At 44.9% G+C, this 14,607-nt stretch overlaps 1 protein-coding gene across 1 annotated transcript in view; it reads left to right on the forward strand.

The window, feature by feature from the left end:
* Nucleotides 1-14,156, forward strand: part of LOC129863869 (NMDA receptor synaptonuclear signaling and neuronal migration factor-like) — a 40,947-nt gene extending 26,791 nt beyond the window's left edge. Inside the window, exons 9-16 of the mRNA XM_055936216.1 lie at nt 906-1,033; nt 1,809-1,892; nt 2,127-2,160; nt 3,300-3,370; nt 3,630-3,709; nt 5,267-5,369; nt 7,362-7,437; nt 10,651-14,156. Of these exons, the coding sequence (XP_055792191.1) occupies nt 906-1,033; nt 1,809-1,892; nt 2,127-2,160; nt 3,300-3,370; nt 3,630-3,709; nt 5,267-5,369; nt 7,362-7,437; nt 10,651-10,748 (674 nt within the window). The 3' untranslated portion in view covers nt 10,749-14,156. The remainder of the gene's footprint in view (nt 1-905; nt 1,034-1,808; nt 1,893-2,126; nt 2,161-3,299; nt 3,371-3,629; nt 3,710-5,266; nt 5,370-7,361; nt 7,438-10,650) is intronic.
* The last annotated feature ends 451 nt before the right edge of the window (nt 14,157-14,607 follow it).

The raw sequence follows: 14,607 nt of genomic DNA on the forward strand, positions 1-14,607 counted from the left end.
TTCTGACACTGTCTGTCTTCCTCTGACCGTGGGTCTGTCTCCAAGTTTGTGATGCTCTCTCGCTTTCTCTGTGAGTATTTGTCTCAAATGGTCTGGGAGTGTGTCAAGCTCAGGTCTGGGAGTGTGTCAAGCTCAGGTCTGGGAGTGTGTGTGTGTGTACGCACTCTATGTGTATGTGTCGGCATGTGTTTTTCTCTGTAGTTTTTGAATGTTTGTGTGTTTGTTTTCTGTTTTTCCATCTACTTTGTGCCACAGTGTGTCTGACAGTCTGTTGATAGAGGTTACTGTTGATGACATTTGAAATGTCTATTTGTGTCATGTATTTCTCTCCTTCTCTGACAGTCCAATGTTTTTCCTCATAATGGTTGACACAATCTGTGTCTCTACCCTGTCACCTTTCCCATTCTCCTTTTTACCTACTCATTCATTTTCTTCTCTCCTTTTTGACTAGACGATGTTCCTTTGTTTCTCATTTTCTTCCACCTATTCATCTGGAAGGTTGTTATTCTCTGTCACTTCACGTCTGTTTCTCTTTGTGCCTCACTGTCACTTTCTATTGACATCTCTCTCCTTCCCTTACACTCTCTCTCTTACCTTTCCCCTCTCTCTCTCTCCCTCCCTTCCACTCTCTCTCCCTCACTTCCACTCTCTCTCCCTGCCTTCCACTCTCTCTCCCTCCCTTCCACTCTCTCTCACTCCCTTCCACTCTCTCTCCCTCCCTCCCCCTCTCCCTGTCTCTCTTTCCTTCCATCCCTCCCCCTCTCCCTGTCTCTCTTGCTCTTCCCTTCCTCTCCCGCCCCACTCTCTTACTCCCTGTCTCCCCTCCTCTCGTCCCATCTCTCTCCCGTCTCCCTCTCTCTCTCTCTCTATCTGACGTTGTGCCTGCTCTTTGTGTCGGGGGTCAGGTGGGGACCTGCCAGCCTCATGTGGGACCCTGGATGAGGGGGAGCGTGAGGAGCTAGACTGGGAGGAGGAGAGGGAGATGGAGAGACTTGCCTGTGAGGGAGATGACTTCATCCCACCCAAAATCATGGTGAGGGACTAGGGTTTGCAAAATTCCGGTGTAGTCTCTCTAGACAGACAGGTTGCCTTCAACAATGTACCAATGTTCCATCAGTTTGGCAGAGAGGAAAGGGCAGAGTTGGTACGCATGCCGGATATCCGTCCAGAGCACTATCCGCTCATGTCCTGCTGTAAACATTTCCGCTAGCTAGCTAGAGGGAGCTCGCAGAGGATATTTTCAATGAGTGTATTTCACAAGTGAGTAGTTTGCATGTGCCATGACGTTACCGTCACAAGCTTACCACCACTGACTGGCTGTGGTTATCTGTTATCTGGGACCACATTGTATCCACCTCTGTCCTGTAATTTGTAAGCCCTGCCTACCCAAACTTGTGATTTGGTGGGATGGTTGTCTGTCTGATAGGGCTGTTATTTCCCGAGACTAGTCTGCATGTGAACATGTTTACTGAGTTGGAATAGCAAGGTTGTTGTGATTCTTCAACACATGAATGGAAATTAGGCTCGTAAATAAACCAAAAAATAACCTACATAAATAAATGGGCTATTTTTAGATCCTTAACTGACTGAAATAAAGTGGAATTGACTCCAATCCTGTTGAATGGCAGTAAAGAGCCATAGATATAATGCATCTTGGCTGCTCAGACATACTAGTATGAATAAGGAATGTTAAGGGCCCAGCAGGCAATGGTTTAGAGACAAAACACTACAGAGAGAGACACAAGTGAATGTGACCCCCCTTTCTCTTCCTTCTTCGTCTCTCTTCTTTCTCCGTCTCTCACTCTCAGCTGATCTCCTCCAAAGTCCCCAAGGCGGAGTACGTTCCCACCATCATCCGCAGGGATGACCCCTCAATCATCCCTATCCTCTATGTGAGTGGAAGCATTTATGATCAAGTACACACATGCATACAACAGCTGGAACAGAGCAGTAGCTAGCCAACTGCTTTGCTTTGGTCTTTGACACACACAAACACACACACACACGAACACACACACGTGACACCATCAACTCTATGTGTCTGCATGCACAGATGATAAATCAATTATCATGCATAATATTCAGTGAATGGATATTGAGTGGACATCATGTCTCTGTATCTCCAGGACCATGAACATGCTACGTTTGATGATATCCTCGGTAGGTAAACTGCCCTTTATGTGACTATGTCTTTATTAGTCCCAAATGGCACCTTATTCCCTATGTAGTGCGCTACTTTTTTTATGGGCTCCGGTCAAAAGTAGTGAACTATGTAGGGACTAGTTTTCCATTTGGGACGCATCGCGTGTTTGTGAGAATAATGCAGTGTTCCGTACTGCTGGCTTTTTGTGTGGGAAAATTCGGTTTTAACTGTACTCCCTGTCTCTCTCTCCAACCCCTCTCTCTGTCCCTCTCGCCAACCCCTCTCCCTGTCTCTCTCTCCAACCCCTCTCCCTGTCTCTCTCTCCAACCCCTCGCCCTGTCTCTCTCTCCAACCCCTCTCTCTGTCCCTCTCGCCAACCCCTCGCTCTTGCTCTCTCTCTAACCCCTCTCCCTGTCTCTCTCTCTAACCCCTCTCTCTGTCCCTCTCTCCAACCCCTCTCTCTAACCCCTCTCTCTTTCTCTCTCTCTAACCCCTCTCTCTTTCTCTCTCTCCAACCCCTCACTCTTTCTCTCTCTCTAACCCCTCTCTCTTTCTCTCTCTCTAACCCCTCTCCCTGTCTCTCTCTCTAACCCCTCTCTCTTTCTCTCTCTCCAACCCCTCTCTCTTGCTCTCTCTCTAACCCCTCTCTCTTTCTCTCTCTCCAACCCCTCTCTCTTGCTCTCTCTCCAACCCCTCTCTCTTGCTCTCTCTCTCTAACCCCTCTCCCTGTCTCTCTCTCCAACCCCTCTCTCTGTCCCTCTTGCCAACCCCTCGCTCTTGCTCTCTCTCTAACCCCTCTCTCTTGCTCTCTCTCTAACCCCTCTCTCTTTCTCTCTCTCCAACCCCTCTCTCTTTCTCTTTCTCCAACCCCTCTCTCTAACCCCTCTTTCTTTCTCTCTCTCCAACTCCTCTCTCTAACCCCTCTCTCTTTCTCTCTCTCCAACCCCTCTCTCTAACCCCTCTCTCTTTCTCTCTCTCTAACCCCTCTCTCTTTCTCTCTCTAACCCCTCTCTCTTTCTCTCTCTCTAACCCCTCTCTCTTTCTCCCTCTCTAACCCCTCTCTCTTTCTCTCTCTCTTACCCCTCTCTCTTTCTCTCTCTCTAACCCCTCTCTCTTTCTCTCTCTCTAACCCCATTCTCTTGCTCTCTCTCCACAGAGGAGATTGAGAAGAAGCTAACAGCCTACAGGAGAGGCAGCAGAATCTGGAGGATGCTCATCTTCTGTCAGGTGAGACAGGGAGAGAGTAGAGCGAGAGAAAGATAGGGGAGAAAGAGAGATGGCGATGATTATGAAAGGACAAAAGAAAACCCTTGTTAGGTTGAATGATGTAAATCCCAGCGGGAAGATAGATAACAACTCAATTAGCGATTTGAAACTCTGGAGTGGAGGGGCTAATTATATGACTACTGTATTTCATGTGAGTGCCAGGTAGTGGTGTTGGTTTGAATCTTGACTGTAAACTTGAAAAGCAGTGGGTTTGTTATAGGGAGGTCCAGGGCATCTGTACCTGTTGAAGAATAAAGTGGCCACATTCGCCAAGGTGGAGAAAGAAGAGGACATGAGCCAGTTAGTGTCAACAGTCACACTCTTCATACAGCGGTCATACTCTTCATACAGCGGTCACACTCTTCATACAGCGGTCACACTCTTCATACAGCGGTCATACTCTTCATACAGCGGTCATACTCTTCATACAGCGGTCACACTCTTCATACAGCGGTCACACTCTTCATACAGCGGTCATACTCTCCATACAGCGGTCACACTCTTCATACAGCGGTCACACTCTTCATACAGCGGTCACACTCTTCATACAGCGGTCACACTCTTCATACAGCGGTCATACTCTTCATACAGCGGTCACACTCTTCATACAGCGGTCATACTCTTCATACAGCGGTCACACTCTTCATACAGTGGTTACACTCTTCATACAGCGGTCATACTCTTCATACAGCGGTCATACTCTTCATACAGCGGTCACACTCTTCATACAGCGGTCACACTCTTCATACAGCGGTCATACTCTCCATACAGCGGTCATACTCTTCATACAGCGGTCATACTCTTCATACAGAGGTCATACTCTTCATACAGAGGTCACACTCTTCATACAGTGGTCACACTCTTCATACAGAGGTCATACTCTTCATACAGAGGTCACACTCTTCATACAGCGGTCACACTCTTCATACAGCGGTCACACTCTTCATACAGCGGTCATACTCTTCATACAGCGGTCATACTCTTCATACAGCGGTCATACTCTTCATACAGCGGTCACACTCTTCATACAGCGGTCATACTCTTCATACAGCGGTCATACTCTTCATACAGCGGTCACACTCTTCATACAGCGGTCATACTCTTCATACAGCGGTCATACTCTTCATACAGCGGTCATACTCTTCATACAGCGGTCATACTCTTCATACAGCGGTCATACTCTTCATACAGCGGTCATACTCTTCATACAGCGGTCATACTCTTCATACAGCGGTCATACTCTTCATACAGCGGTCATACTCTTCATACAGCGGTCATACTCTTCATACAGCGGTCATACTCTTCATACAGCGGTCATACTCTTCATACAGCGGTCATACTCTTCATACAGCGGTCATACTCTTCATACAGCGGTCATACTCTTCATACAGAGGTCACACTCTTCATACATCGGTCATACTCTTCATACAGCGGTCATACTCTTCATACAGCGGTCATACTCTTCATACATCGGTCATACTCTTCATACAGCGGTCATACTCTTCATACAGCGGTCATACTCTTCATACAGCGGTCATACTCTTCATACAGCGGTCACACTCTTCATACAGCGGTCACACTCTTCATACATCGGTCATACTCTTCATACAGTACCTGGATGGATCCCAAATGGCACGGTATTGCATTTACAGTGCACAACTTTTGACATTGTGGAACCCTTTTCCATATACAGTGCACAATTTTTTACCAGAACCCTAAGGGCCCTGCTCAAAAGTAGTGCACTATATAGGGAATAGGGTGTCATTTGGGACGTATACATACAGTACCTGTCTCTCTGTTAGTACTGTTAGAGTAGCAGGATTGTTGTAACTGAACCATGTTGTCCTCCTACAACAGGTTCTGGAGGAGGCTGAGTCGGTTTATGAGCAAAGTGAACCCTGAACCCAACCTCATCCACATTATGGGCTGCTACGTCCTGGGAAACCCCAATGGAGAGAAGGTACACTACAGTTGTGTCATCTGAGAGAAGGTACACTGTTGTGTCATCTGAAACTTGATGAATGAGTTGGAGGTGTGAATGGCCACGCAGTTTTGGGTGAACAGGGAGTACAGGAGGGGGCTGAGCACGCACCCTTGTGGGGGATCAGCGAAGTGGAGGTGTTGTTTCCTACATTCACCAACTGGGGACGGCCCGTCAAGAAGTCCAGGACCCAGTCAGCAGCATACCACCCTGCATACCACTGCTGGCTTGCTTCTGAAGCTAAGCAGGGTTGGTCCTGGTCAGTCCCTGGATGGGAGACCAGATGCTGCTGGAAGTGGTGTTGGAGGGCCAGTAGGAGGCACTCTTTCCTCTGGTCTAAAAAATATCCCAATGCCCCAGGGCAGTGATTGGGGACACTGTCCTGTATAGGGTGCCGTCTTTTGGATGGGACGTTAAACGGGTGTCCTGACTCTCTGAGGTCATTAAAGATCCCATGGCACTTATCGTAAGAGTAGGGGTGTTAACCCCGGTGTCCAGGCTAAATTCCCAATCTGGCCCTCAAACCATCATGGTCACCTAATAATCCCCAGTTTACAATTGGCTCATTCATCCCCCTCCTCTCCCCTGTAACTATTCCCCAGGTCGTTGCTGCAAATGAGAACGTGTTCTCAGTCAACTTACCTGGTAAAATAAAAAAAATAAAAAAGTTGCACAGGGCAGGGTTCAGACCCAGGGCCTCAAGCATAATGACGGGCTTGGAGGGTACTATGGTGTTGAATCCTGAGCTATAGTCAATCAACAGCATTCTTACATAGGTATTCCTCTTGTCCAGATGGGATAGGGCAGTGTGATGGAGATTGTATCGTCTGTGGATCTATTGGGGCAGAAAGCAAATCTCAGTGGTCTAGGGTGGCAGGTAAATGATCCTTGACTAGTCTCTCAGAGCACTTCATGATGACAGAAGTGAGTGCTATGGGGCTATAGTAATTTAGTTCAGTTATCTTTGCTTTCTTGGGTACATGAACAGTGTTGGACATCTTGAAGCAAGTGGGGACAGCAGACTGGGATAGGGAGAGATCGAATATGTCCGTAAACACTCCAGCCAGCTGGTCTGTGCATACTTTGAGGACGCGGCTAGGGATGCCGTCTGGGCCGGAAGCCTTGCGAGGGTTAACACACTTACATTTATCGCATATTGACTGGGTGATACATCATAATTTACACTTCAAGTACTCGTATCCTCAGAATTCAGGATCTTGGCAACTGGTTCTTAGAATTCTCCCTCTTGGACTTGACTCAATACCCCCAGCACATTAGCATTCTATGTGTATTGGCAGGGTGTATTTACTGGGAGACAGATTGGCAGATCAGAAAAACAGCTAGGACGGGCTTGCTGATGAGTGGAGACTGGTGTGCTCGATGAAGAGAAATCAAGCTAGCTTCAATAAAACACTAAAGCAAAGGCTCCCAGAATGAGAGTTGTCAACCAGCCCATTAAATTACAGATGAGTTAATTATTTGATTCTCCACAAGCGCATGTCTCCAGCGGTGAGTATGAAAGATGTGTGTTCCTCAGTGTCATCACAGAGTACAGCATCGTGTTGTTTATACAGAAGAAGCAAAGCACAGAGACTGGCAATCACTGGGTGCCTTTGAAACGTTTTCTTCTACACACACACACGCACACACACACACGCACACACACACACACACACACACACACACACACACACACACACACACACACACACACACACACACACACACACACACACACACACACACACACACACACACACACACACACACACACACACACACAGTCTCTCTCTCGCTCTCTCTCTCTCTCTCTCTCATTTGCCCTTCCTGTCACCCATCTTGGATGAATGAGGAGTTTGCCATAGCCTAAAAGCTTGGAGCTGGGTCCTTTCGAGGTCCAGGCCCCCCTGGCTAGGAGGGAGAGCCTGGCTGGAGGATTAATTGGTGTCTGTTCTTATCTTTGGCCAACAGCTGTTCCAGAAGTTGAAGAACCTGATGAGGCCTTACTCCATCGAATTCGAGTCGCCACTGGAGCTGTCTGCGCAGGGTGAGGACTGTCAGCGACACACACACACACGCGTGCGCGCACACACACACACAAACACACACAAACACACACACACACACACACGCACACACACACATGCACATATACATGACCTGCAATAGCTTTTATTGATGGACTTGTTCCCTCAATCAAAATAGTCATTATTTCTCCTTCTCCTCTCTCTCTGTCTGTCACATTGTTCATTGTTCATTCATTAACTCTGATAAAACTATCTCTCTTTCTTCATTTGCTTTTGATTTCTTTTTCTTTCACTCCTTTGGGTACATTCACTGTAACTGGACTATCTTGTCAGCCTCTCCCAACCTCCCTCTCTCCTTCCTCCCTCTCTCCTTCCCTCCCTCTCTCCTTCCCTCCCTCTTTCCTTCCTTCCCTCCCTCTCTCCTTCCCTCCCTCTGTCCTTCCCTCCCTCTCTACCTTTCCCACTCTATTTTGGTGTGAGATAGATAAGGTCTGCATGGTAAATGGCACTGTGGAGAGGGTCAAACGAACCTGCCCAGCTAGCACATTTGGTTCCTTGGAAGTAGTGGGAACGTATGTCTTTGGTTTCACATTGGTTGTGGGAACGAAGCCATGCGTTTCTTGACCGGTAAAATTGAAAAAAAATTCTACATTCTGAGAACATAAGGGAACATTTAGCCTGTTATGGGAACATTTATTTTTAGGTTGCAGGGAGGTTCTTTGAACATTTTCCTGGGAGGTTTTATTAACTCTGAGAACCGAAATTATAGATCATTTGGAGGTTTTTGATAAACTTCTTTAAAACGTTCACTAAATGTTTCAATAAGACTTTTAATAACACTGCCAGCTTATTTTTGGTTAACTGTTTTTATTACTCCAAGCACAGATAGAGAACAGAAGATTAGTTTCCATGTGTCCTATCTATGGAATTTGACAGTGTGCCACCAGGATGGAGCTAGCATGCCATTTTTTTACACATACAAAGCTGTTCATTTTAGTCTATTCAAACAGACCCCAAAACAAAGAAAACAAGCACTCATTAAGATCAGGTGTGGCCAATTAGTTTTGTTGATGCTGATAACAGAATGTATATGTTTTTAAATAACATTCTTAGAACGTTCTCTGAACGTTACTAAAGTTTTTCTTGTTGTTTTTATGTAAAGCTTTCTTAACGTTCTCAGAACAATTTGAAAACATGACTTTAAACAGAACCATGAGGAAACCTGTAGGAACTGTTATGCTGAAGTACCAAAATTCCCACGGCAGAATGTTGTTTCTTAACGTTCTTGAAACAATTTGAGAACATGACTTCAGTAGAACCATGAGGAAACCTATAGGAAACATTATGCAGAAGTACTGAAATTCCCACAGAAGAACGTTGTTTATTAATGTTCTCTGAAATATTTGAGATGATTCCCAGTGTCAAACCAGTTGGAGAACATTCCTAGAACATTACCAACATTTAAATTAAATGTAACCATGTTTGAACCTTTAGGAAGTGTTCTGTTAAAGTAATGAAATACCAAGAAACAACTTTTTTTTGGTCAAGTTCCTTAAATGTGCTGAGAATGTTCCAAAGCCAAGCAACTATCCTGCACCATTACCAGAAAGTTGTGGGAAGGTTGTACGCAATATAACCATAAGACAACCACTCTCACCAAGCTCTAAAGGCCATGATACACTGGCAATTCCTTTGAGGCAATATTGCTGAGCAATGTTGCTGGCAACAGAGTGGGGTATGAGACACTGGAGCAGTGATGAGCAGTGAGCAACATGGACATGAATAATAGATTTCATATGAAGCAGCATATATAAATTTAAAACTCCATTTCCCCATTAATTTGCTCATCTCTTATAGCTTGTTGTTGGCTGTTAACGCCCACATCTGAACTGGAATTTATCAGCTAGCAAACAAGCAACAAAGAGGTGTTGCCTGTGACCTGGTTATCCACTCAAACCTACTGCCAATGCAGACATAAGTATAACTAGATTTAGGAAACATTTTACTTCACAATTCTAAGCACAGAAGTGTAAATGGTAAGCTAACCAGCTAGTTAAACATACAAAAACAATTTAAAACGGAAAATGAAATGTAAAATCTGCATGGCTATCTAGCTAACGAATTAGCCTATTTGTCCCATTGACTTATCATGGGTTGCAGTTAGCATGCTAATCGATTAACAGGCGCACAACCGTGGATATTTTTGTCAGTTAAACATGACAAACTGAACACAGTATGTATGTATTAACGTATCATGATATAATATTGTAGTGAGAAACATAAGAGATGTTAATGGCCAACATCTCACTCCAACATGGGAGTAGATTTTTTCTCGCTTCAGCTCAAAAACGGTCGCCATGTTTTCCAAAATATTTTGGAACAGCAGACTGATCACATGACCAATATCTGTGCTCTGATTGGAGGATTCCTACAAATTGCCCAATAGGTGGCGCTGCTGATCAAGATTCCCCAGATAATAAAAAGTTGCTATTTTTCAATGTAAAATAGTTGCAGCAAACATTGCTGGAAACATTGCTCACAACATTGTCAGTGTAAGAGAAAGAAACACACAGAACTTTATGCTCTAGCTGGGTGCTCCCTGAACAGTGAATGTCAACACACAACGATAGATGGTAGAAGTTGAACCATTCATTGTAAATGATATTGTTCTTGAGAATAACAAGTCAAATGCTAAAGAGATTATTATCACATTCGATATCTGTGTGTAACACATATAGTATATTAACTGGGCAATCAGCAGTTGCTACATCCATTTTTGGACTTATTAATGTATGATCTGTACCCATTGATTCTTGAAGAATATAATTTATAAATGCCATGAGCTTAGTTCAACTGTCACACCCCATCAGAACACAAAATATAAACTTGTTTTACTCCAATGTTTGTAATATAAGCAAATGTAAACAAACACTATATAGCTACAAACATGGTTAAAACTATCATTTTGATATCATGCATGGTCAGTCTTTGCATCCATAGCTCTGTCTATGAATTTGAGAGTGGTTACATTTCTCCAGCCCCATCCCTCAGCTTTTTACCAAAACAGGGGCGGGGAGGACGCTTTGCAATTGTTTCAACTGCTGATTGCCACTTAACGGTGGAATCGCTTGAGGGCAACATATAAATGCGCAAATTCTTTGTATTATTAACTAGGTATGGTACCCTGAAGTGAAACGCATAATTGAACGTTTACTGTATCTTCTTTTATCTAGGAAAAGAGATGATTGAGATGTACTTTGACTTCCGTCTCTTCCGTCTGTGGAAAACTCGCCAGCACTCCAAACTCCTGGACTACGAGGATCTTTTATGACGGGGCTCCAAGTCAAGTCAGTCCTGTAGCAGACATACAGTCTATACTGGAACAGGAGGACCTACTGAACGCCACTGCTCAACTCAACCCTACTGCTCAGCCCCACTGTAACATCTATCATACCTGCTTTCATCCAGGAGAGGACTGGGAGAGGGGGGTGATGAAGAGGAGGAAGAAGAGAAGAGGGACAGGAGTGATAGAGGGGTAGAGGAGGAGGTGAGGGGTGACATAGCGGCTGTCATGGTGCTGTGTGTCACCCATTATTTATTTCAACCCTCCTCTTCACCGCCTTCGCAACCACAAAGGTCGAGGGTCAAAAAGGGAGACACCAAGCAGAAGGGATGCTAGAAGGACAACAAGACCTGAAGATGGAGAGAACGAGTGAAAGAGTAGAACGGGAGAGAGATCTTCTGTGCTCTTGCTCTCTCCCTTATGAAACGAGGAACAAAAACAGGTATTGTCATGTTTGAGGTGCTCAGCACTTTAAAGGGCAATTGTTTGGTTCGGTTCTGGTTGCACCTCTCAGAGAATCTGGATTGGAAAAGCATAATTCAATCCATATGTAGGTGTGTATGTATACATCACATGAATATAGTCTAGCTCTAATCATGTAAATTCTCACTCTGTAAGAATATGATACATTATTTATGTTCGCTGTTTCTTCTGAACTCTCTTCAATAACTCAGGTTTTAGCCATGAAATCATCTCTGTTTGTTTGATCCCCTAATGCACCAGATATTGTAATCCTCATTGCCATTGCTTGGGATGAATGTAGATATCATTTATCTTCTATCTATTTCAACTGATTCAGCTCCAGAGCCAAAAGTGTAGGGGCGATGTCACAAATACATATGTGTGTGTGCATGTGCGTTCGTAGGTCCGTGGGCGTGCGTGCGTGCGTCGTGTGTGTGCCTGCGTGCGTGTGCGTTTTCCCTCTCTGATATAGCCATGCTGAACCATTCCATTTCACACCACAGAGTGAAGTCACTGACACACACTTCCAGCAGATGAGTTGTGATGTCAGGTCTGGTATCATGGCCAATAGCTCAAGCAAAACCCCTATCAGTGTTACCCGGTGGATCCCTTTCTACTGTCTCCATCGGAGTGATGCCATTTAAATGGCCCATGTCAATGCCTTCCGTAAGTAGCTGTACTCCATCTAGCCTCAAGCCTGTTGGTTGCTCTATCCATCAGCTAGGCCGCCCTGGCTCTCCCTCAGGACCTCTTCCTCCACTGGGCCTTAGTTCAGTCAGAAAATAGGCACTTAATAAATTGGTCTGATCTTCATCATTCCAAGCCATTAAGGAGCCATCTGGGGCTCAGCAGAGTTATGTGCTGTAATGTAATGCAGGAGGGGAGAGAGAGCAGTGTGTGTGTGTGTGTGTGTGTGTGTGTGTGTGTGTGTGTGTGTGTGTGTGTGTGTGTGTGTGTGTGTGTGTGTGTGTGTGTGTGTGTGTGTGTGTGTGTGTGTGTGTGTGTGTGTGTGTGTGTGTGTGTGTGTGTGTGTGTGTGTGTGTGTGTGTGTGTGTGTGCGTGTGTTCATCAGCATCACACCATAAAACTACTGTATGAAGAACATCAAGAACACTGGGGGCAGGCAGTCAGATTGCCAGAGGACGGCCAGTGGACATCTAAAAGAGATAACTCCACACTAGTCAAAGCCACCCTGCTCACACACACAGCATTATTCCCTGCACAGCTAGCTCTTCTCTGTCGGCGCCAAGCTAACGCAACATAACATGTTTGTCTTCTTTTGTGTGGCTGTTCTGTTGTCCTTTTTCATGTTCATGAGGGTGAAGAGTTGAGTGGTGGATATCGATGTCATCCCTCAGATAGAGCAAAAGATGCCAACGTATTGTCTGCGACGGAGAGCGCTCTCCCTGTTGGAGTCTGAGTCATGTAACCCAGACTCTGACTCAGCAGTCAGCAGAAGTTCTATAGGTTCTGTTCTGTTCTCTGTAGTTCATATAAGCCTTCGTTGCTGCATCTAATGAAAGATGCAAACAGCCATACTGTCTCTCACTCCACCCGTATCTTTTCCTTCATGTGACACCAATTTCTATGACTGTACTGTTACCTTTTCAATATAAAGTGTGAGGGAAATATAAAGTGTTTGGGAAATATAAAGTCTTAGGGAAAACATAAGGATTAAAAAGAAATATATTTAAAAAAATTAGAATTTGTTTTAGATAATCATTTAAGCTATTTGCTTCTTGCCTCTATCAATGTTACTGTATGTGGCATGGTATAGAGCGCAGAGTAAGAATCCACAAACATGTATTTCTCCTCCATCTGTGTTTTGTAGCAGCAACGTGGAAGAGATGGGGGGGGGGGTAAGAAAGTTGAGAATGCCCTAAAATGATTGATGTCTCACTCTTTTTGAAACTCTCTTGCTAACAGGGCTTAATGTGCAGTGACTCACTGTACGGTACGCTTCAGAGTTCTAGCCACTGAGGGAAAACAAAAATGCTTGTTTTCTTTCATGTCTCATAGGAACTCAGACAGAGGAAGATGCTGTTTCTCATGCCTGCCTTGTTGACATGGACTTTGGTCAAAAGTAGTGCACTATAACGGAAAGAGTGTGACATTTGGGACGAAGCCCAGTAGGTGTGCTCTTCAGCCACGTCTTCCCTCCTCCCTCCGCTGCCCACTCAGAGATGGACGGTGGCTGGCTCAACGGGAAGATGATTGGCTTAGTTAGAGGAGGATCGCTTGATGACACTGAGGAGGCATACAGCCCGCCCACCTGGTGGATTATGGCCACGTTACTGGCTGACTACATTGCAGACACACCCATGTCAGATCTCACAACACCTGGATAGGTGTTTAACATATCAGCAAACAACATCATATGATACAGCAGCAATCTGATGCCCGACTATACAGTCGATGGCCTGGCACACAACCATTGGTTGATGCAACGCAATGTCTGCAATGTAGTCGGCCTGGAACGCGACCATTATGTTTTGGGGAGGGGAAGGAAAGCCCCATGATTGATATTTAGTTCCATTAAGAAATCCACAGTCTGTTTTTATTATATAGCAAGTAGTCTAAACTGAATTATAATCAATGAGTCATTTAAGATAATGTGATCATTTGTTTATTTTGGAGCACTCTGACACTCAATGCGTTTTATGAGGTAGATCAATGTAAATATCAACAATAAAATACACACTGTATATCTCTACTGGTGATAAGAATCATTTGAAATGACCAACATCGAAAGCAAATATGTGTAGTGAACCTTTCATTGTACTTTACCCTCATGGTATTGGGAGGGAGAAAATGCCTTTTTGAGTAAAGTTGGCTATCAAGTCTACTGAGAGAAACGATGTACACAACTGACATTGACTTGTACATAATGGGTTTTAAAGCATATTTTCCAGTAAAGTGTTCTGTTGAAATTGAGGCCGGTGTGGCTGTTTTTCTTTTCAATCGCGTCTTGTCATTTCATTAAAGCGAATATTAACGCCGTTGTGCTGAAGAGCCATATTTCAGAGTGCTGAAGCTGGTTTCTTTAATCCTGACAGGACATCTCCTACTCTGCTCACACTCCGCTCCTAAGAGAAATGATAACTTCCAGGGCAGTGATTGGGGACACTGCCCTATGTAGGGTGCCGTCTTTCGGATGGGACGTTAAAACGGGTGTCCTGACTCTCTGAGGTCATTAAAGATCCCATGGCACTTATCGTAAGAGTAGGGGTGTTAACCCCGGTGTCCTGGCTAAATTCCCAAGCTGGCCCTCAAACCATCATGGTCACCTAATAATCCCCAGTTTACAATTGGCTCATTCATCCCCCTCCTCTCCCCTGTAACTATTCCCCAGGTCGTTGCTGCAAATGAGAACCTGTTCTCAGTC

Source organism: Salvelinus fontinalis, chromosome 10 (assembly GCF_029448725.1).
Source record: "Salvelinus fontinalis isolate EN_2023a chromosome 10, ASM2944872v1, whole genome shotgun sequence".
NCBI classification, from domain to species: Eukaryota; Metazoa; Chordata; class Actinopteri; order Salmoniformes; family Salmonidae; genus Salvelinus; species Salvelinus fontinalis.